Raw genomic sequence first — 20626 nt, forward strand, 5'->3', positions numbered from 1 at the left:
CTCCCCCGCCCCCTCGTGTCAGGGGCACCGTGGATCTGCAGCAGCAGTGCCATCTCCAGGTCCCGGTGAAGAGGACACCCTGTGGGTGTGCGGGCTCTGACCCTAAGGAAGGAGCCCACTCGGGGGAGGAAGCTACCTCCAACCCCTGGGCAAGGGACATAAGAGGGGGGACTGGAGGGGTCTTGGTAACCAAGCTTTAAGGTGGGCGGACTCTGAACATCACCTCGGAAGCAGTTACAGAGAGAGGGGTGGGCAGCGGAAGACATGGCTAGGAGTTGCAGAGGCAGGAGGCCGAGAGCCCCTGGTCTCTAAGCTCGAGATCAGAGAGGATGGGAGGAAGCAAATCTTCAGACCCCGGAATTCCGAGTCAGAGAGGGGGTGAGGGTTCATGAAGACTTATTCCCTGGGGCAGGTGGGGGGGCGGGGGAGTGGTGAACAGGGACCCAGGTGAGTCTTTTTCCCAACCCGCCCGTTTCCCTGGCCAGTTCTGGAAGCCGGGGGCTCCTCCCCGAGAGGAGATGGTGGATGAGGAGTATGAGGACGAGCTGGACCTGCAGCGCTCAGGCTCCTACTTCAACAGCAGCACCGTCTCAGCCTGGAGCGAGCGCAGCCTGGACCCTGGAGACATTCGGGTAGGCGCCGCCCTTCCGCCCTCTCCACCTTCCTTTGGTGCTAGCTTCCAGGGACCCGGCAGGGAGCGCTGCTGCCCTGCTCCTAGCTTTCCAAGACTTGCCTCCCTCCTTCTCTACCACTGCCCTGAGCTACTTCCCTGACTCTATTTAAAGTTGGAGGCAGAGCTGTGAGTGGAGCTCTCATCCCAGGTCCCCCAGCAGCAGGGGCATCACAGGGGCAGTGGGGGACTCTAGTCAGTTGGGGCCGGGCAGGTCAGATAGCTACCGAGGGTCCCCTTTCCCTGAACCTGGCTCTTAGAGAAGGAAGTTCTTCCTGAGTCTCCCAGGAGCGCATCCGTACTCTCACTCTTCTGCTTAGGGATAGCATTACAGTCATGAGGGGCTCAGTGGGCAGGAAATAAGGAGACCTGGCGGACTAAGCCCATTGTCTTATAAAACGTAAAGTGTGGGGAACCCTCACTAGCCATTCTGCCCATCCCTCCGCCTCCACTGGGGCCCGCCTCTACACCGGCTTGTTTTCATCTCCCAATTCCTTCCCGTCCCAACTGCCTCTGCCTCTCATTCCCCCTTGTGTCCCCCACACCCTCTGGGCTCTGCCTGCCCGGCCTCCAGCCTGCGGGGAGAGGCTGAGCTGAGACCCCAATCCTGCAGGGACCCCAGAGAGTGTGGAGGCCACAGCCACAGCCACGGCCACACCACCCCTGGTCTCCACTTTGCGGAGCAGCAACCAATCTACTCTCCCTATGCTGGCTCTGGGGAGAATGATCCAAAGTATAAAAGACTTTCAAGGCCCCACTGTATCATTTACACCTGAATATGGCACTTTTCATACCCTCTAGTCCAGGGATGGGCAAACTTTTTGACTCGAGGGCCACAATGGGTTCTTAAACTGGACCGGAGGGCCGGAACAAAAGCATGGATGGAGTGTTTGTGTGAACTAATATAAATTCAAAGTAAACATCATTACATAAAAGGGTATGGTCTTTTTTTTTTTTTTAGTTTTATTCATTTCAAACGGGCCGGATCCAGCCCGCGGGCCGTAGTTTGCCCACGGCTGCTCTAGTCCCTCAATCTCACATAATCCTTCTAAGGAAGCTAACATCAGGCAGCCAGTTATTGTTATTTTATAGAAGCAGAGGCTCAGAGAGGTCAAGAAAACACCCTCAAGGGGCATGATAAGTCAGCAGCCTGAAACTCAGGTTTCCTGCCCGCCTCAGACAAGAGTGCCCAGGGAAGTGAGTACACACTGCGTCCTCGGAGCTGAGTGGGTCCGGCTGGGAACCAGGCTGGTGCTGGTCTTGCAGAAATGGAGTGGTGACTTCTGAGAGGTTTATTTTATTTTTATTGATTTCAGAGAGGAAGAGATAGAAACATCAATGATGAGAGAGAATCATTGATTGGCTGCCTCCTGCACCCCCCCTACTGGGGATCGAGCCCAAAGCCCAGGGATTTGTCCAGACCCAGAATTGAACCTTGACCTCCTGGTTCATAGGTTAATGCTCAACCACTGAGCCATGCTGGCTGGGCTGAGAGGATTATTTATTTTTGGTTTATCCTCACCTGAGGATATTTTTCCATTGATTTTTAGAGTGAGTGGAAAGGAGGGGGAGAGACGGAGAGAGAGAAACATTGATGTGAGAGAGACACATCAATTGGTTGCCTCCCGCATGCACCCCAACCAGGACTGCGATGAAGCCTGCAACCGAGGTACATGCCCTTGACTAGAATCGAACCCAGGGCCCTTCAGTCCATGGGCTGACGCTCTATCCACTGAGCCAAACCGGCTAGGCCCTGAGATGTTTAAAGCAAGGAAGGGACACAGCTTGGGGGGAAGCGACTCGCCCAGAGAAAATGGTCTAAATAAGGGCTGAGGAGGGTAACAGTGCAGCCAGTGGATGGAGAGACTAGCCCGCCGGTCCCCATGTCAGCTCTGCTCTCCTGGTCCTCTCTTCCCCCAGGATGAGCTGAAGAAGCTCTACGCCCAGCTAGAGGTCCACAAGACCAAGGAAATGGCTGCTAACAACCCCCACCTGCCCAAGAAGCGGGGCAACGCGTGCCCGGGCCTGGGCCGCTCCTTCGTGAGGTACCTGGCTGAGTTCCCCGAGGCCCTGGCCCGGCAGCACTCCCGGGACTCAGGCTCCCCAGGCCGCAGCAGCCTGCCCAGCTCCTCCCGCCGCAGGCTCCTCAGCTCCAGCCTCCAAGAACCCGAGGGGCCAGGGGCCCTGCGCAAGTCCCGCAGCACCTACGACCACAACCACTGCGGGGAGCAGGACCCACCCCTCCTCGACTCACTGCTGAGGAGGAAGCTGGCCAAGAGGGCCTCCCGGGCAGAGAGCCGGGAGTTGGCAGAGGGGCCTCCTGCCCTGGGCTTTAGGTCGGCCAGTGCCCACAACCTGACGGTGGGAGAGAGGCTCCCCAGAGCCCGGCCTGCCTCCCTGCATAAGTCGCTCAGCGTCATGGCTGGCTCCGGGGAAAAGGCCCTGCTGGTGGCCAGCCAGGCCTATCTGGAGGAGACCTACCGGCAGGCAAAGGAACGAGAGGAGAGGAAGAAGGCAGAGGCGAGCCCAGTTCGGAGGCCATCGGCCAGGAGGCTGGAGGGAGCCCGAGGGGCCCCTCTGTCAGCCCCACCTTCCCCTGCCAAGAGCAGCGGCAGCATGGACAGCTCCTATGCCCCTGGGAAGCTTCAGGGGGCGGCTGCCCGAAGGCTGCCTCACCCCCCCATCCAGCACCAGGTCTCCACGCCCATCATGGCCCTGTCTGGGGCCTGCGGGGGAGAGCCAAGGATGCTGTCTCCCACTTCCGCCTTGGCTCCAGCTCTCATACCAGGTCCAGCCCCGGTTCTGGCTCCAGGCTCTGCCCTGGCGGCAGTCCCAATACTCGCCCAAAGCCCCAGCTTACTCACCTTCATCTGCCCTTGGGAGAATGCAGAGCTGCCAGTCAAGAAAGACAACGTGGCTCAGGAAGGCCCCTCAGGCCCAGAGCGAGGCCACCACTCCCCTGCCCCAGCTCGGGCCAGGCTCTGGAGGGCCCTCTCTGTAGCAGTAGAGAAAAAGGGTGCTGGGGAGAATGGGATGGACACGGAGGACAGGCATCTCCAGGGGGAAGCTGATGATGTGGACGAGGACAGGCCCAAGATCTTTTCCAAATCCCACAGCCTCAAGACCCCTGTCCAGCAGGGTTCCGTGCGCAGCCTGGGCCTGGCTATCAAAGCTCTGACCCGTTCCCGGAGCACACACAGGGAAAGGGGGAGGGGGGAAGGGAGTCCTGAGAAGGACAAGGGCCGAGCTTCAGTAGAGGGGGTGGGGGCATGCCCCAGGTCCCCCAGGCTGGGCGGGCGCAAGGTGGTGAGTAAGCAGGCGGCCCTCGCCCCCTGCGAAGATGAGGAGTCCCTCCAGAACCAACAGAATGCACACACCAGCAGAATGCTCCACGTCTGTCACCAGGAGGGCAGCAAGGAACAAGAAGACAGAGGCAGGAGGACAGCTCAGGGCCAAGGGGAGGGGGGTGTGGAGAGAGCAGGTGGAACAGGGCCTGCCACACGGGGGCAAGTCAGGCAGGGCACCGTTGGGAACAAAAGTGCTGAGCAAGCAAGAGAAGCCCCTGCAGGGAGGCAGGAGCTGCCCAGAGCCGGCCTCCAGCCCCTGGGCAGTGCTGGCTGCAGGGTGGCGGAGGTTTGCCCCTGGGAAGTCCCCGAGTCAGACACAAGTCTGCCTGACAGCAACAAGGCTGAAATCTGCCCCTGGGAGGTGAGCGGAGGCCCGGAGAGGGGGGCATTAAGACAAGATCTGGCTGACTCCCGAGGAGGGAGGGGGAAAGCCCCAGAAGAATCCGAGCCTAAAGGTGTGGCTGCCCTGGCTCGGAAGAAGCCAGAGAGGCTGGTCAGGGGGCAGGAGGCAGTGTGTCCCTGGGAGGATGCCCATCCCAGGGACCTGTCCCCTCAGGACTCTGAGAGAACCGAGGGCAGGTCTGAGGCAGGGGGCAGTATGGAGGCTAAAGAGGTGGAAAAGTGTCCGCAGGAAGTCACAGGCCCAGAAGCGCGTGCACCTGACATGGCCAAGGCAGAGCTCTGTCCCTGGGAGGCAAGGGGAGGAGGAGAGAACGAGAAACCATCTCAGGAGGGAGTGAAGAAGCTCTCCCAGGAAAAGCAGAAAAGTCCCAAGAAAGCAGCCTCCGGGAAAGAACAGAAACTGGGCAGAGACCTGGAGTCTCTCTGCTCGTGGGAGAGGACTGATTTCCGTGGCCCCTTAGCAATTGCGACGGAGGCCCCAGGAACTCCCGGGTGCTTGGGGAGCGTTGCGGAGGTGTGTCCCTGGGAGGCAGGAGAGGCTCCTGCGATCAGGAAAGCAGAGATTTGTCCCTGGGAGCTGGGTGATGAGGACGTGGGGAAGGAAATGCTACGTCAGGGGACCGGTGGAGACTCTGCCCAAGAAGAGGGTCAAGCCTCCAGAAACGGGCTCTTTGGGGAGGTAGGGGGACAGACTGGGAAAGCAGTGCAGACATCCGGTCCACAGCAGGAGTCGCTGTGTCCCGGGGAGAGCACAGCCCCTGGGCACTCCAGCCCATGTCTGGACAATTCCTCCTCCAGAGCTGGTGGCCAACTCCCCAGCAAGGGAGGAAGCAGAGCCACGCAGCTGTGCCCACGGGAAGACCTCGAGCCAGAGGGAAAGGCAGTACCACCTGCCAAGGCAGAAATCTGTCCCTGGGAGGTAAGTGAAGCAACAGAGGACTGGACATCAGGACAGGCACCCAGAGGAGGAGAATCTCAAAAGGACAAGGAGCAAATGCCTGAAACACCAGGAATCAAAGAGGTCACCGCGTGGGAGAAGCCTGAGGGACAGCTCCAAAAGCGGGAAGTAGTCTGTCCTTGGGAGGGTGTGGACCCTGGCAGATTCCACCCACAACCGGGTCCTCAAGACACAGACAGACCCAAAGCCGGTTTCCAGGTGTCAGGCGGTGTGGGAAGCAAAACTGCCGAAATCTGCCCGTGGGACGTGGAGGACACCCTGTCTGCTGAGAAGGCAGAGATCTGTCCCTGGGAGGTGAGCGCTGGAGCAGGGGAGGAGCAAGCTCTGGGAGGTGAGGCCATTAGGAAACTGCCAAGCATTACAGGAAAGGGTTCTGCAGATCCTGGGCCTGGTGAGGTAGCTCTTACTGCTCCAAAGAAGCCAGAGAGGCCAGCTGGGGAGCAGGAGGTGGCCTGTCCCCGGGCAAGCCTGGATCCAGGCAGCTCCTCTCAGCATTCAGACCCTGTGGATACTGACAGACCAAAAGCTGGATTCCAGGAACTGGATCATGTGGGGAGCAGGCCAGCTGAGGTGTGTCCCTGGGAAGTAGAGGAAGCATCCACCAATGACAGAGCCAAGATCTGTCCCTGGGGAATGAATGGAGGAGCTACTGGGAAGGGACTGGAACGAGAGATGGGGAGTGATTTAGCAGAGCAGAGGGAGAAAACTCCAGAAAGGGGGAGACTCACCTCCCTGCAAGAAGACAAATCAAAAAGAGAGACAAAACTGAGTCAAGAGCAAGAAGCTACTTGTCCTTGGGAGAAGGACCTGAGGGACCCCTCTGCTCAGGCCCCGAAGGCCTCAGACTCAGCCAGCAGCATGAGTAGGGGGGTGGCGGAGGAGCATGCCCTGGAAGTCAATGAGGAGGTAGCGGAGAAAGGAGACCTGATACAAGACCCCAAAACGGGTTCCCTCCAAGCACTCCTAACCCAAGGAAAAGCTCCATCTTCAAAGGCAGAAGCCACGACTGAAGGTGGGGAAAAAGCAAACAAGGAGCTACAGTCTATCTGTCCATGGGAGAGCGTGGCCCCGGCCATCTTTTCCTCCAGCCCCGAAAGGCAGTGCCCTGACCAACCGAAAACCGGCTCTCAGAGACTGGTCAGTGTTGGGGGCAGGCACGCTGAGGTGTGCCCCTGGGATGCTCCTGCCTCAAAGGCTCATCAGCCTGACAGCAGCATCAAAGCAGAGGTCTGTCCCTGGGAGGTGGCTGAAAGAATCCCTGAAGAAGGGGTGTCCACACCGAGCGGAAAAGGGGAACCTCAAGAGGAGGGGGAAGCTCCAGAAAAACCAGAAGCTGAAGTTGGGGCAGTTGAGGAAAAGCCAGAGAGGGCAGACAGGAAGCAGGAGGCTGTGTGTCCCTGGGAGAGTCAAGACAGTGGAGGTCTGTCTCCACCACCAGCCCCACAAGCTTCTGACAGGAGCAAAGGCACTTCGGAGGCAGCCGGCAGAGTGGAGGCCAGGCTAGCAGAAGTGTGTCCATGGGAAGCGGTCGAGGTTCCCTCTGCCAAGAGAGCAGAGATCTGCCCTTGGGAGATGAGTACAGCAGCCGCAGAGGAAGAGGGCCCAGAACAGGAGGTGGACAGAGCACCCCAAGGGCAAGGAGAGGTGTTCCTTCAAAAGGCAGGGTCTGGCGGGACTAGAGAACACTTTTCAAAAGCAGCAGCAAAAGGCAGCCGAGAGCAGGAGACAGTCTGCCCCTGGGCAGGCATGGATTCGGGGGGACTCTTCCCCCAGCCAGATGCTCTGGACACTGACCAAGCCCAAGTCAGTCCCCATGGAGCAAGTAGTGTGAGGGGCAGGATGGCAGAGCTGTATCAATGGGAAGTCACAGATCCAGAAGGAAATAAAATAAAGGGCACCATGGCAGACATCTGTCCTTGGGAGGCAACTGGAGCCCCATCTGAGGAGCCTGGCCTCCCGGCTTTAACAGCAACGCAGACAGAAACATTTTCCCCCAGAGGCCCTGAGAACCCACCAGGCCTTTCCATCCAGAGGCCTCTGGGTAGCTTCCTTCCGGAAAGCAAGTGCTCCCGCCCCCAAATGAGCCAGCCAGCCAGCTCTTTTACTCTGGAAGGCGGCACAGAATTCCAAGGGCCTTCAGGGCTCGGGCCAAGAACCAGCTTAGCTCCAGGGCCAACTCTCCAAGAAGCTGCGGCTCAGAATTCTTCTTCCCTAACTGAAGACCAAGGAGAAGTGGCTTCCCAAGATCCACCTGAAGAACTCGTCCCTCCAACTGTCTATCCTTGGGATTGGGAGTAACAATTCCGTTTAAACTCGTGTGAGGTCAAACATCGGGTGGCTGGCTTTCAGGAGCCAAAGTCCTGTTCAAGTCCTAGGTGTCCCCGAAGAGCTGAAACAAAGACCCTTGATCACCCCTTTCCAGGAAAGCCAGAAGTCAATTCACTCAAAGACAAATTGTACAGGAAGGGTGCAGCTCAAATCCCTACAGGAAGTTGTACCCTCTCTTTATCTCCAATTCTTCCTCCTGTAGCGAACAAAGGCCAGACCCTCTGCTCCTAATGAATCCTCCTTTCCAGCTAGAGTACGCAACACAAGCCATCTGTGTGTAGACACTCACTTGAAAGCCAAGGTTAGGGATGAAAGGAAATCAGTAGTGCCCGCCCACATTTTCTCATGGGGAGACCCTAGTCTTCTCTGAAGTCTACAAAGGACCTTTTTGTTTTAAAGAAGAAACGAAACCAAACAAGGTGCTGACTGTACAGGGGCTGAGGGTTACAGAAGGCTATCCAGGTCACCATAGGAAGCTTAAGAAGCCACTTAATTGAAGTTCAAAGATAAATAAGAGGAAAAACCTAAATGGCTCAAAGGAGGTGCCTGAAAGGCCTTAAGACCTTGTCATTTTGACTTTGGATCTCCAGTTTCGGCTTAATCGATCTTCAGACCTGCCTTGTTTACTAACGAAGCAGAGCCAACCGAGCACTCTTACATCCATATCATTTGCCATCCAAAGCAATATCAGAGATGGAGCAGAGAAGGAAAGGCAATAGCTCCAGGTCCTCCCCATGTGGGCCAAGGTCGAGTTCTCCCTTCTAGACACCGTGTCTCCCAGGTTAGCTTTTTCAGATGGCCCCTTCTTCCTGCCCCATCTTTTGCCAGTCTAGAGTTCATCTCACTGGCTCATTCTCCCTCTCCTAGCCTTTCAGTGCTGTCATCAAAGGGACCCCTCTCTGTTGTCAATGCAACTGGAGCCAGAGGGAGTCTCTGGTTCTGATGCAAGAACCACTCCAAATCACTTGCTCAGTAACAAGAGGCCCACATCAGTCTCCTTCCTGAGAAGCCTGAGAAAGAAAGGAGGTCCTGTTTGCAGCCAGCACTATAAACTGCCCCCAGAAAGAGTAGTGCTACAGAGGAGGTGAGAGGCCTGAGGGCTGGGGAAAGGGCATCGTGTAAATACAAAGCCTTCTTTCTTAGGGAGCTCTCTTGTTCTTAGCTCAGCTCTATTCTCTTAAGTCAGTTCAGGCTCCTCTTTCTTAAGCAATCCTAGATAACAGAGTGCTGGAATTAGATGATACTACCAGAGGGAAATGAGGAAAGAGAAAAACATTGGTCAAAGAAGTCCCAGGATTGGCAGTGGTGAGTGAGGGTAGAAACATGCAGGCTAAACATGGCAGAACTGGGCAATGTTAACTAAACAGATACTGATACCATTCACAAGGAGGAAAGGCAAAATAAGACCAAATACCCAACGGGGAAGAAATGAGTCTGCATGTGAATACTCTGGGCAGATACAGCAAGTCACAGAAAAAGTAGCTACATTTCCAAAAAGGAGGAAAATGAATGGAGTAACCCACATTTTAGGAACTAAATACCCTAGTTCTCCTATCTACAGAAGTATTTGATGTGTGTTGTTGCTCTGGGCTCTGGCTGGTTAACCCCACAGCTTCTGAACCAATGCATATTTTGCTAACTGCGCACCTCAGAACAATCCCATTGGGTCTGGTCTAGCTGGGAACAAAAATATTGTCTCTATACCCACTGCTGTGAAATAAACCATATAGAAAAAAATAAAGAATGCTTTTCCTTGGCAGTTGGTTGTAGCTTTATTCATTATGGTGGTTTTCTTTTTTCAATGTTTTTAAACAAGAAAAGGAATTAAATCAATGCCTGCTCTAAAGCCCAAGGTAACAACACTGCAGCCTTCAGGACTTCCACTCTGTGGCTGGCACTGCAGATGGGCTCTGCCTGGTCTTTCTAGCCAATCCTTCACATCTGGGCCATTCGCTCATCTGGATTTGATCCCAAGGGGAAATGAAAACTGCACTTATCCTCTGGCTCCCTGTGGCAGCTACTGCTTAGCTGCTGTTTAGGATTATCTAGAGACCCCGGAGACAGATCTGGGGAGTGGGGTGAAATAGCTTATTTAAAGCACTGTTTTCGCATATTCAGAGAATCAATGTATCATTTGCCCAGTAAGTGTGCTTTGTTTCTCTGCTTCCCTACCCAACCTGGGTTACCTCCCCTTATTCCTCCTGGCTGTGGATCCTGCTCAAAGCACTTCCCATCTCATTTTGCCTTAATCTGGGGATCACACAAATAGGATATGACCAAACCTTACATGGGCTGCAAAATGATGTACATTTTAAGCCAAAGAGGTTGAAACTAAGTAGCATGATGAGAGTGGCTGTTTTGGATTAACCCATCAATGCTGCCTCTTCCCTAAGCCTCCACATCTTGTTTCCATAGCCAGCACTCAGCAGCTGTTGCAAAAACAACCATCTTCCCCGGTGAGGCGTGGTCGGTTTGCTGCTTTGCTGAGACGGTAGCGTTAGAAGGACTGAGGAGTTAGATTATTCTCAACCGATTCCAGTTTATTTGGATTCTACTCTCAGGTCAAGGTCAGAACAGATTAATCCTTACCCTAACTTACAGACTCCTTAAAAGAAAATTCTAGGCTTGAAAAATACAAAGTATGAGAATTAAGGTCCTGTTTTTCCAGGGAAGGCCACACTGGGCTGACGAAGCAATAGTACTATAAGCCAAGCTTGCTGCTGGGTACAGACTGATTTCCCTTGTCATTAACTTCCAACGACACAGGACACCTGGGCAGTCCCACTTCTTCCTCCTGACAGTCCAGCTGGAGCTAAGGAACAAGAAGGGGCTGGGTTGTTTCACTCTACACAGGCCCATAGTCTGGTGCCTTTGCTTTCCCAGGGTTGGGCTGAAAATAGTCGCCTACTCTAAAAGGCGATCAAAGTCAGGGAACCACGTTTTACAGATGGACTACCCCAATGTACGAACTTCCCCCACGCTTCCTGGGATCATACCAGGGCACAGCTGATAATTAGGAACACGTTCCAAAGGCTGAGAAATGATTTCTTTGGATTTACATTCTTCTGTGAAATACGAATGCTGATTCAGTGAGTCAGTGTATGAGAAAAGATCCTCTTAAATGATACCATCTCTTATAAACACTAATTATTTTTCCCAAGTCTGGATTTCCTGGAAGTCACATCACTCACAATTAAGCCTGTTTTCCATTACTGCCATTTGAAGGCTGGTCTACTTCTAGCCTGAACCAGGGAATATGGACAGAACCAACCACAATTGATCCAACACTGCAGGAGTGTTTTATTTCAAACTCTGATCCCTGTCCTGTGGTGAGAAAGAAAATTCTGCCAGTTTGCTCCCGACAGTCCCTGCTGCAGGAAAAACTGGTGTCAGGCGTTCTCTGAAACATAGTGTCTTTCATCTGGACCCAGAAGGTAGTACAACTTAAAAGAAGTGGGTCCAGGGCTATGCATAACAGCCACCCACCTGGGCCCGGCCATCAGCTGTGGTTATCGAGGAAGAGACTGCTGTAATGACCGCAGCAGAACAGGAGAGAACAAAGATGGTTCTTTCTGCAGCGTGATGGAGATGGGCGACTTCACAGCTCCAGCCACCTCATCGCCCATACTTCACCCCAGGAGTCATTTTTGCCCTCAGGCTAGCTGAGACTTATGGGCCTCTCCTTGTGGCTCTTCATAGTCTTCCCCTGGTTTCAGCTGGGGGCCAGGGATCATCACCGTCTGAAAAGCAGGAAGCTGAGTTATCTATCATCCAAGCCCCAGGCTCACCCACTCACCTTCATGCCCACCCCTTCCCTGGTGCTGCATCACCCCCTCTCTCCACGAGGGGGCGCCTAACAGGACTGACAGGATACCACTACTATGGCCTCAGCTCTTTTAAATCTCACAAGCTGCCTTACCTTAAGGATAGGCTGCTTGGGGGGCGCCCATGCAGGCACGATCTTGCCGTGCATTCTCCAGCTTCCATAGGGGTTTGTCAGGTGCTTTTCAAAAACAACATACTCCAGGACATCTTTGGGCACATCTTCCTGTCCGTACATCAGTCGGCCAAACCGGTCATAGATGGCCAAAGTCTGCAAGGATGAAAGCAAGTCTGGCCAGTTAATCCTCAGAACTGTTGTGTCTGGTTTTTTTTGCACACAACCATTTAAAAGACAACCATGCCGAAACCGGTTTGGCTCAGTGGATAGAGCGTCGGTCTGTGGACTGAAAGGTCCCAGGTTCGATTCCGGTCAAGGGCATGTACCTGGGTTGCGGGCACATCCCCAGTAGGAGATGTGCAGGAGGCAGCTGATCGATGTTTCTCTCTCATTGATGTTTCTAGCCTCAGCTCTTTTAAATCTCACAAGCTGCCTTACCTTAAGGATAGGCTGCTTGGGGGGCGCCCATGCAGGCACGATCTTGCCGTGCATTCTCCAGCTTCCATAGGGGTTTGTCAGGTGCTTTTCAAAAACAACATACTCCAGGACATCTTTGGGCACATCTTCCTGTCCGTACATCAGTCGGCCAAACCGGTCATAGATGGCCAAAGTCTGCAAGGATGAAAGCAAGTCTGGCCAGTTAATCCTCAGAACTGTTGTGTCTGGTTTTGTTTTTTTGCACACAACCATTTAAAAGACAACCATAACAAAACATTTTAATGGGTAGAAAAATTATCTCAGAATTCTGAATCTAGATTAACTGATCAACTATTAACACTTTACTTTTAGAAGTATTTTTGACTGGGGAGGGGAGGAGGGAGGAAGTTGAGACTAGGAAGGGTGGGAGAGAATATCCTTGCATCTGTCCTCGTAGAGCTAACTTCCAGCAGTAGGAAGGGTGTAGGGAAAGGGCAGGGAAGACCACAGTAAGCCTTTCCTTAGAACCCATAGTCCTGGGGAGCTGTGGCCATAATTCCAGAGGTAGGTGCCCAACCTGAGTGAAGAAAAGCAGCTGGGAGGAAAGCAGACTGGTGACTCTACCTGCCGGGTATGCATGCGGACGGTGACCTGGCCATATACATTGCCCTGGTTCACCATACTTGAACAGCGAACCTGAACCACTTGGGCTGGCTCTAAAGACTCTACGAAGCTCCAGCGGACGGTCTTATATTGGAGGTCCCAGACCATGTCCTGAAGGCAGAAGAGAACAAGTTCTACTGAGTTTTTCCCTCCTTTTAGGAAAGCTCGTGCTTCCTTCCACACCTGCTCTCTCTTCTTGCAATATTTCAACCAACATGCAACATTTCCCACCAAATGCTTTCTTTTCAACCATCCCAAGTTCTCATTGAACTATTGCTCAAGTCCACCTCACAACAACCCTCTTTTCATTTAAATCACAACTCAAGACCAACCTACCTCCTTGAGGACCTGTCTCCAAATCAATGAAAACCACACTCCAAACTGACAGCTTGATTTTTTCCCTTTTTTATTGAGTTTATTGGGGTGATATTCATTAATAAAATTATATAGGTTTCAGGTGTTCAATTCTATAATACATCATCTGAATATTACATTGTGTGTTCACCACCCAACCTCCCATACACTTTCATATTCTGGTAATTATTGCATGTACTGCTGCTGATTGCATATAGGTTGTCCCCCTCCCCCTTTTAGCAGGGAAGAGTGGGATTTTACAGGGATATAAAATCCTACTCTGCTGAGACTTGGTTAGCTATCCCTGTCCCTAGGGAGATAAGGCCGAACTGATAGAACTGAAGTTCTTATTCCTGAATCACAAAGTCCCCCTCCTTGGGGGTCTTCCAAAGTACCTAGCACCCCTGTTACCACACAATGTAAGCCTTGTGAATGCTCATTAAATCCTTTTTATAGTGTATGCAAGTGTAGGCTGGCCTACTGTGGCCCACACCCTGAGCTCAAGATCCACACCTAAGGTTTCAGTAGTGCTTGTTGAGGGACTTTCTCCTTCCTCATTTGCATGGCCCTTACCAAAGTCCACATCAAGTCATTATCATTCAGGCAAAAACAATGGAACTTCAGCTTTTGCGTTAAACTTCCTGCATTTTCAAAACTGATCTTACTTAAGAAAACCAAAGGTGATGTCTACAATATGCCCATTCAGCATCCCACAATTCTAAGGCCGAGAACCTACCGGAAAACAGTTTTCAGTTGCCAAGGTATGAAGTCGGTCATGGTCTGAGCTAAAAAAGAGATACATATCATTGACTCCTGCTTTTATGATACCCTGTATGAAAGTTGAAAATGACCCTGAGAATGAAAAACAATTCATTTTTACAAATATTTTCTTTACTCCTACCATAGGCCAGGTGATATGCTAAGTCCTGGAGACACAAGATGAACAGCAACCTGATTTACCAGAAAATCCTGAGCTCCATAGCCCAGTAAAGTTAGGTCTGAATCTCAGGAGCAGAAAGAAATTTCTCTGAAATTATCATATACATCCTTAAGATGGGCAAGAGACGCTGACATGGGGACTAGTTTTTGTTCTAAGCTGCAACACGGAACAAAACCCAACATAACAACAATCAAAAGCTCATCTTCTCTTCTTACTGCAGACACATCACCAGTACCAACTGGCTGGGCCTTGAATCTTAGACTGTCATCTTTGAACCTCGCCAAAGATAATCATCTATCTTTTCTGGTCCGTGCTCCCCTCCCCCACGCCCATCTTTGTTACTGCCACAGTGTCCTAGTCATGCTGATTCTATGCAGTAAGAGTAAGAAAACAGATAGCAAACCCCAGGCTTTGTACATACAAGATTTTAGGAAGATTCCTAACTGAGGAGTTTCATATAAACCTAAGAGTACAGATTAGTTTCTTTATGTACACATTCACGACTTTCCCTCACAGTTTAATACTTCCTGGGCAGTTTAAGTCTTTATCCCTTTAAAAATTCTTGACTCTAATCCCAGAATGGGTAAGGAATTAGTTCTATCTGCTTCCCTCCCACCTCTATTTCTAAGAGAAAAGATTCCAACTCATTTCTCCTGCTGTAGCTCTAGACTAGACTATGCTGAATTGTGGTGATAGCTACCTCAACCACTCTGTCTGGCACCTCTGAATGAACCCTTCCTCCTCACTATACTGACCTAGAAATCCTCAGTAGAAATAAATTCCCTTTTCTATGAGTTCACTTACTATTTTACAATGGAATTGACACTAAAAAATAAAGACATCTGCTTCTGGTAACATTATGGACTGAACTAATGTAAAACTACACCCACTATAAACATCTAGAAATGTAGGATAGAATATGATACACACAGACACACACACACATTTTTAAATACACTGTCCTAGTTCACTAGAAAGATAGGTAAATCCCTAGACGCCAGAAAGGAAGAGGAACGAACACCAGATGGAAAGAATACAATCTGCTACAACAGCACAAGGGATGACGAAGGGATCCAGAAATAGGGTCTGAAGACTAGGGGCTGGTCTCTTCCTAAAACCTTGGACCCTCCAAAAACAGGGAGTTGGAACTGAAATCCCTGAATAAAGCGATGACCATACGAGTCCTGCACCTGCAGGAAATAGAGACTAGAAAAATAGCCCACCAACCTAGAGATAATGCTTCTCTCTGTCTAGGGCTGTGCGTGGGAGAAAAAATAAAAACAAAGAAACTGAAAAATTAAAGCTCTAAGCCCACATTATACGCAAATGTGGATATGAAATTTATGGTGTAAGAATTCCTAAGCTAAGAAATTAATGTAAAAATTGATACCCTGAGGTATCTGGCAGAAACACACACAAAACCTCTCCATAAAAATTGATACCTGGTCAATGATATCCCTGAGGTATCTGGCAGAAACACACACAAAACCTCTCTGGGAGCATGTTCATAACTTAGGTTGTTTAGGATTTCCTCAGAAGAAACATTCTCCAATGAAGATGAGCTTACAACTAAACATTTCAAAAGGAGACCTGGAATCTACCCAGTAAAAACAACAGACTCAAGACATTAAGCAAAATAATGGAATAGGAAGCTCTAGGGTTGGTCCCTCCATTGAAACAACTGGTAACTTAGAAAAAATGACCAGAACCACCATTTCAGAACTCTGGATTCTGACTGGACACTATAACAACCAGGGGAGTGCCTGCTGAGGGGAGGGGCTAGTGATCTTGGGTAGAAGAACAATATGTGCAAACTATCTATCATCCCTCTTCCCTCAGCCCTATCATGACTGTGGGGATAGTGGCCTGTGTTTCTGCAGTGGATGGCTGGTGCTAGGCAGAGAGTAGGGACTTTGCCCTCCAAAATTTTGGGGTTGCACATTTTGGTCAGCCTGGTAGATCACAGAGACCAGAGCAAATGATGCCATGGTTTTAGTACTGCTGGCCATGAGACCATAATGGGTATAAGACAGGGGGTTCACTTACTTGTTTAGACAAAGGTGAGCTTCAATGAAGATATCCTTAGCTTTTTCAGGGAAGTCCTTTATTTTAAAATTAGCATCATATTCTCTTATCTTCCGTACGCTGTAAAATTAAGCGTGAGAATCATTTTTAAAGACTTCATTCAATTCTGTAACTCACAGCTTAACCTCCATTAATTTCTATCTAATTATTTATTCAGTAATTGTTTTTTAAATGTGTCAAGTCCTATGAATTCAACCTTCTAACTCTCATTTTAATTAATCATTTTAAAGAAAGACCAAGGTTTCTTATAGTAAAATTTCATAATTCTGGCATCAAAGAAAACATCCTATAAGCACTAAGAAAGAAAACACAGGTGTCATAGAAAGGCTCAAGAGTCAGAATGAGCCCTATGAGTATCGACCTATGAACCAGGTCACGGTTTGATTCCCAGTCAGGGTTGTGGGCTAAATCCCCAGTAGGGGGCATGCAGGAGGCAGCTGATCAATGATTCTCTCTCATCATTGATGTTTCTATCTCTCTCTCCTTCTCCCTTCCTCTCTGCTTTATCCAATTTTGCTTGAAATAAGTATGCATGCACTGGAACCTGGCTATCTTGTAGCTATTTGGTTGTTTTGGTAATGAGATTTGACCAGGAAAGAGCTTGGTAGGTGTATGTATGGTAAATGGGGACATGGGCCCTTCCCAACTTCCAACTCCCCTCCCACCCTGTGGGAATATGATGAAGGCCATCAGTAAGCAGACTGTGGGACTGACCTTTGCAGCCTGGCCAGCTCCTCCGTCAAGAAATGGCCAAACAGCTCAGCCGGCGCTCAGTGGTTGAGCATAGACCTATGAACCAGGAGATCACGGTTCAATTCCCAGTCTGGTCAATTCCCAGGTTGCAGGCTCGGTCACCAGTGTGGGGTGTGCAGGAGGCAGCCAATCAGTGGTTCTCTCTCACTATTGATGTTTCTATCTCTCTCCCTCTTCCTTCCTTCTCTGAAATAATAAAAACATATTTAAAAAATAATAATAAAACAAAATATGTGATTAAAAAAAAAGTCCTACAAACTTCCCCGCCAGTATGGAATCAATAAAAATATTTTTTCTCTCTGAAATCAATTTTAAAAATATTTAAAAAAATAATTAAGTAAACATATATTTTAATAAAATTTATTTTAATTTTAAAAAGATATTTTTAAAAAGTCCTACAAACTTCAAAGTCAACTCCCTAATTGATGTGACAAAAACAACCAAAAAGGTTGAGATGCTAAGAATCAGAATGCCCATATTATTCTACATTAACTACGGACTCTATTACAGAGAAAGAAAACAATGTCAAATTGTTATGGGAGTTATATCCAATCCAATTAGCCCAAGATGATCTCTTTGGAATAAAGTAGCAACAAGAACTTTTATTCTAATATCAGCTCCCAGTTGTCTCAGACACCTACGACAACTGTGACGCCACATTCTTCTTCCATCGTTCAGTTTTCTGTGCCAGTCCTTCCTTTGAAAGAGATGACACCCGAGCATCACCCTCTGGAGGAACATAGGGGTCAAAGATACTACCTGAAATGAGAGAAGGAGACAACTAAGAAACCATTGAAAGACTGAGAAAAAGTCATCTTGAAGTCACATAAAATTAGGAGGGATCCTAAATAAAGTAGACTAATGAACTAGACTTTCATGTAGAGGGAATCATGTTACATTAGAAAAAATAGAATAAGGTAACTTAAGTCTCCTCTCAGAGCCTCAGTTTCTTCCTGTACAAAATGGGGAAATTTCACCTTTGCCTTCGAAGAATAGTGGGAAAACAAGATCAAAGATGACCTCATGAAATACAGTGCATACAAAGTAAATCGTTATTGAGGCTCTATTGATCCACTGGTTTTGTGGTTAATTAACTAGTGTCGACCATAGTCCAAATCATTTTACTTTCCAGATGATCTCTGACAGAAGGGGAATGGGTGAAGGTGTCAGAAACACCACGCCTCACCTGTACAGGCCAGATGTATGGGGCGCTCCAAACGTTCTGGAGGAATGACAACTCCTGCTTTCCGGAAATGTTCTACAAATTCCTTTTCTGATTTGTATTTGGGTTCATAAGTAGGAGGTGTGAAACGTTTTTTAGTTCTCACTGGAACTACAGCTATGGACTGAGTCACCAGGACGGGCTGGAAGGCAGGAAAGGTTAGGATATAGGTAAACTTGGAAAAAACTACTATCTTGAACAAACTCTAAGCAAAGGTCAAAAGGGAATATACAAAGAATGACTTAGGAACAATTATAAAGCCACCTATGGGGGGGGGGAGGGATGCATTACTACTTTAACATTTATGGGTGTTACTAGCTTCTAGTAAGCAACTTTTACTAACGCCTCAACATTTACTAAAGGCTTCCCTTTAGTATTCTCCATAGTTCAGGCCTATGCCAACTCCTAGGGATACAGAGCGATTAAAGCAAGGCTTCTGCTTTCAAAAAACCTTCAGTCTGGCCGAAACCAGTTTGGCTCAGTGGATAGAGCGTCGGCCTGTGGACTGAAGGATCCCAGGTTCTATTCCGGTCAAGGGCATGTACCTGGGTTGCGGGCACATCCCCAGTAGGAGATGTGCAGGAGGCAGCTGATCGATGTTTCTCTCTCATCGATGTTTCTAGCTCTCTATCTCTCTCCCTTCCTCTCTGTAAAAAATCAATAAAATATATTAAAATTAAAAAAAAAAACCCTTCAGTCTGATGGGGATTAAACACCGACCCGAGGCTGAAATGAGCAGAATGCTATTATTAAAGCATAAGAAAAGTCTTGGCATCTCTTCTATTTTATTTTATTTTTTACTGAGATTACATTCTGCTCATTCTATTGGTATCCTCAGTGTAAATTTCAGTCATTATCGCTCCCAACTGGTTAATCAGCTGTTTAAAGGCCAGTTCCTTTTCTCTCTGACCATGAGGTTTGCTCAGGCAGGTACAGTGGCAGATGTTGCTCCATTTCGGACGTTTATAGAATCAAGGGGAAGCGAGCTCACCTTCCAAACCATTACCTTTAAACCCTTCCCGCCAAACAAACCCAGACCAAACCGCAGAACCTTAATCCGCGGGAATGTGCTCCCCTTCCTGGCCCGACCGAGGCTTTCGCTACTTAGCCACTTACTCAGTAGCTGGGTCCCCGTCTACCTTAAACTCTTCCCTCGCCTTGGAGTGACTCGTACCCTCCAAGCTCACCAAGGACAACTGCGAAGGGAGTATTTCCCTCTCCCCTGTCCTCCTCCTCCAGCCCCTGGCGCCCTATCCGCCCCCTCCCTACCCACCTGTCGAGACCACCATCCTAAAGCCCTGGATAAGCAAGACAGCCCCCGCGGCATGGGGGCAGCCATTTTGTCCGCGCAAAGGCTTCTGGGTTGGGGACTGGGACCGGAGAGAAGGCGCGTAGGGTGGAGCTGGCTCGGGTGTGGAATTTTCCAGGGCGCGCGCCCCTCTCCGAAGTGTGAGCAGCGTGAACGCGCACGTGCGCGTGGCGTGTAGACTACGCGTGCGCACTGAGACAGCGTTGGGGGGAGGGGAGAGCGCACGGCTGTCACGCGCCCACCCGGGAGCGCTGGAGCGCGAGCTGCGCCTGCGCAGGAGGCGTGCAGGCGGCCCGGAGTTGCTGCATTCCCGGTGCAGGAGGCTTGCAGGCGGCCCGGAGCTGCTGCATTCTTATGTGATTGGGCCGGCGCTGCACCTGGTTTCAGTTCGGAGGCTGATGAAAAGGTGTGGCTCTTCCGAGACCAGTGTTTTTTCCCAATGCCTACTTTGATCCCAGATAGGCAATCGCGATTAGTTTCTGGGTCTGTATCTGACCTCAATGTGCTGTGTGACCTTAAACTTAAGCCCTAGTTTTCCCAGTCTGTACTGTGTAAAGAAAATTTTTTCTTAATGTCAGATGACTAGTATGTTTATTGAACAAACATACTGGCTACTGCGTTTATTGAAGCAAAAGACACGTGGACGACAAAAACATTTCTTATCTGTCATTTTGGGACAGGCATGGGGTTAACATGAACAAATAATAGTTTACACTTAGAAATGTTTACCGGGTGCCAAGCAATTTTCTAAGCATTTACATGTATTAATTACATTACTTCTCACCACAAACAAGAGTAATATTCTCCTTTAACATAGGAGGTTGGGTCTTAGAGAAATTACAAAAATTAAGATTGGATGCTAGCCCTGGCCGGTTTGGTTCCGTGGATACAGCGTCAGCCTGCCAACTGAAGGGTCCCGGGTTCGATTCTGATCAAGGGTACATGCCTGGGTCTCGATCCCCAATGTGGGGCATGCAGGAGGTAGCCAATCAATGATTCTCTCTCATCATTGATGTTTCTATCTCTCCCTCTCCCTTCCTCTCTAAAATCAATAAAAATAGCCCTAACCGGTTTGGCTCAGTGGATAGAGCGTCGGCCTGCGGATTCAAGGATCCCAGGTTCGATTCTGGTCAAGGGCATGTACCTTGGTTGTGGGCACATACACAATAGGGAGTGTGCAGGAGGCAGCTGATCAATGTTTCTAACTCTCTATCCCTCTCCCTTCCTCTCTGTAAAAA

The 20626-nt window shown here is 49.9% G+C and overlaps 2 protein-coding genes across 2 annotated transcripts in view; one reads left to right on the forward strand and one right to left on the reverse strand.

The window, feature by feature from the left end:
- Positions 1 to 10952, forward strand: part of GPR179 (G protein-coupled receptor 179) — a 19226-nt gene extending 8274 nt beyond the window's left edge. Inside the window, exons 10-11 of the mRNA XM_005861918.2 lie at positions 486 to 632; positions 2591 to 10952. Of these exons, the coding sequence (XP_005861980.2) occupies positions 486 to 632; positions 2591 to 7675 (5232 nt within the window). The 3' untranslated portion in view covers positions 7676 to 10952. The remainder of the gene's footprint in view (positions 1 to 485; positions 633 to 2590) is intronic.
- Positions 10953 to 10981: 29 nt separating this feature from the next.
- On the reverse strand, positions 10982 to 19560 carry MRPL45 (mitochondrial ribosomal protein L45). Its single transcript, XM_005861919.2, has 8 exons — positions 19353 to 19560; positions 18044 to 18221; positions 17499 to 17616; positions 16066 to 16164; positions 13816 to 13864; positions 12687 to 12836; positions 12084 to 12257; positions 10982 to 11445 (listed from the first exon to the last, which is right to left on the reverse strand). The coding sequence occupies exons 1-8, from the start codon at positions 19416 to 19418 to the stop codon at positions 11359 to 11361; spliced, it is 921 nt and encodes a 306-aa protein (XP_005861981.1). The 5' UTR covers positions 19419 to 19560; the 3' UTR covers positions 10982 to 11358.
- Positions 19561 to 20626: the final 1066 nt, after the last annotated feature.

This window comes from Myotis brandtii, unplaced genomic scaffold (assembly GCF_000412655.1).
Source record: "Myotis brandtii unplaced genomic scaffold, ASM41265v1 scaffold157, whole genome shotgun sequence".
NCBI classification, from domain to species: domain Eukaryota; kingdom Metazoa; phylum Chordata; class Mammalia; order Chiroptera; family Vespertilionidae; genus Myotis; species Myotis brandtii.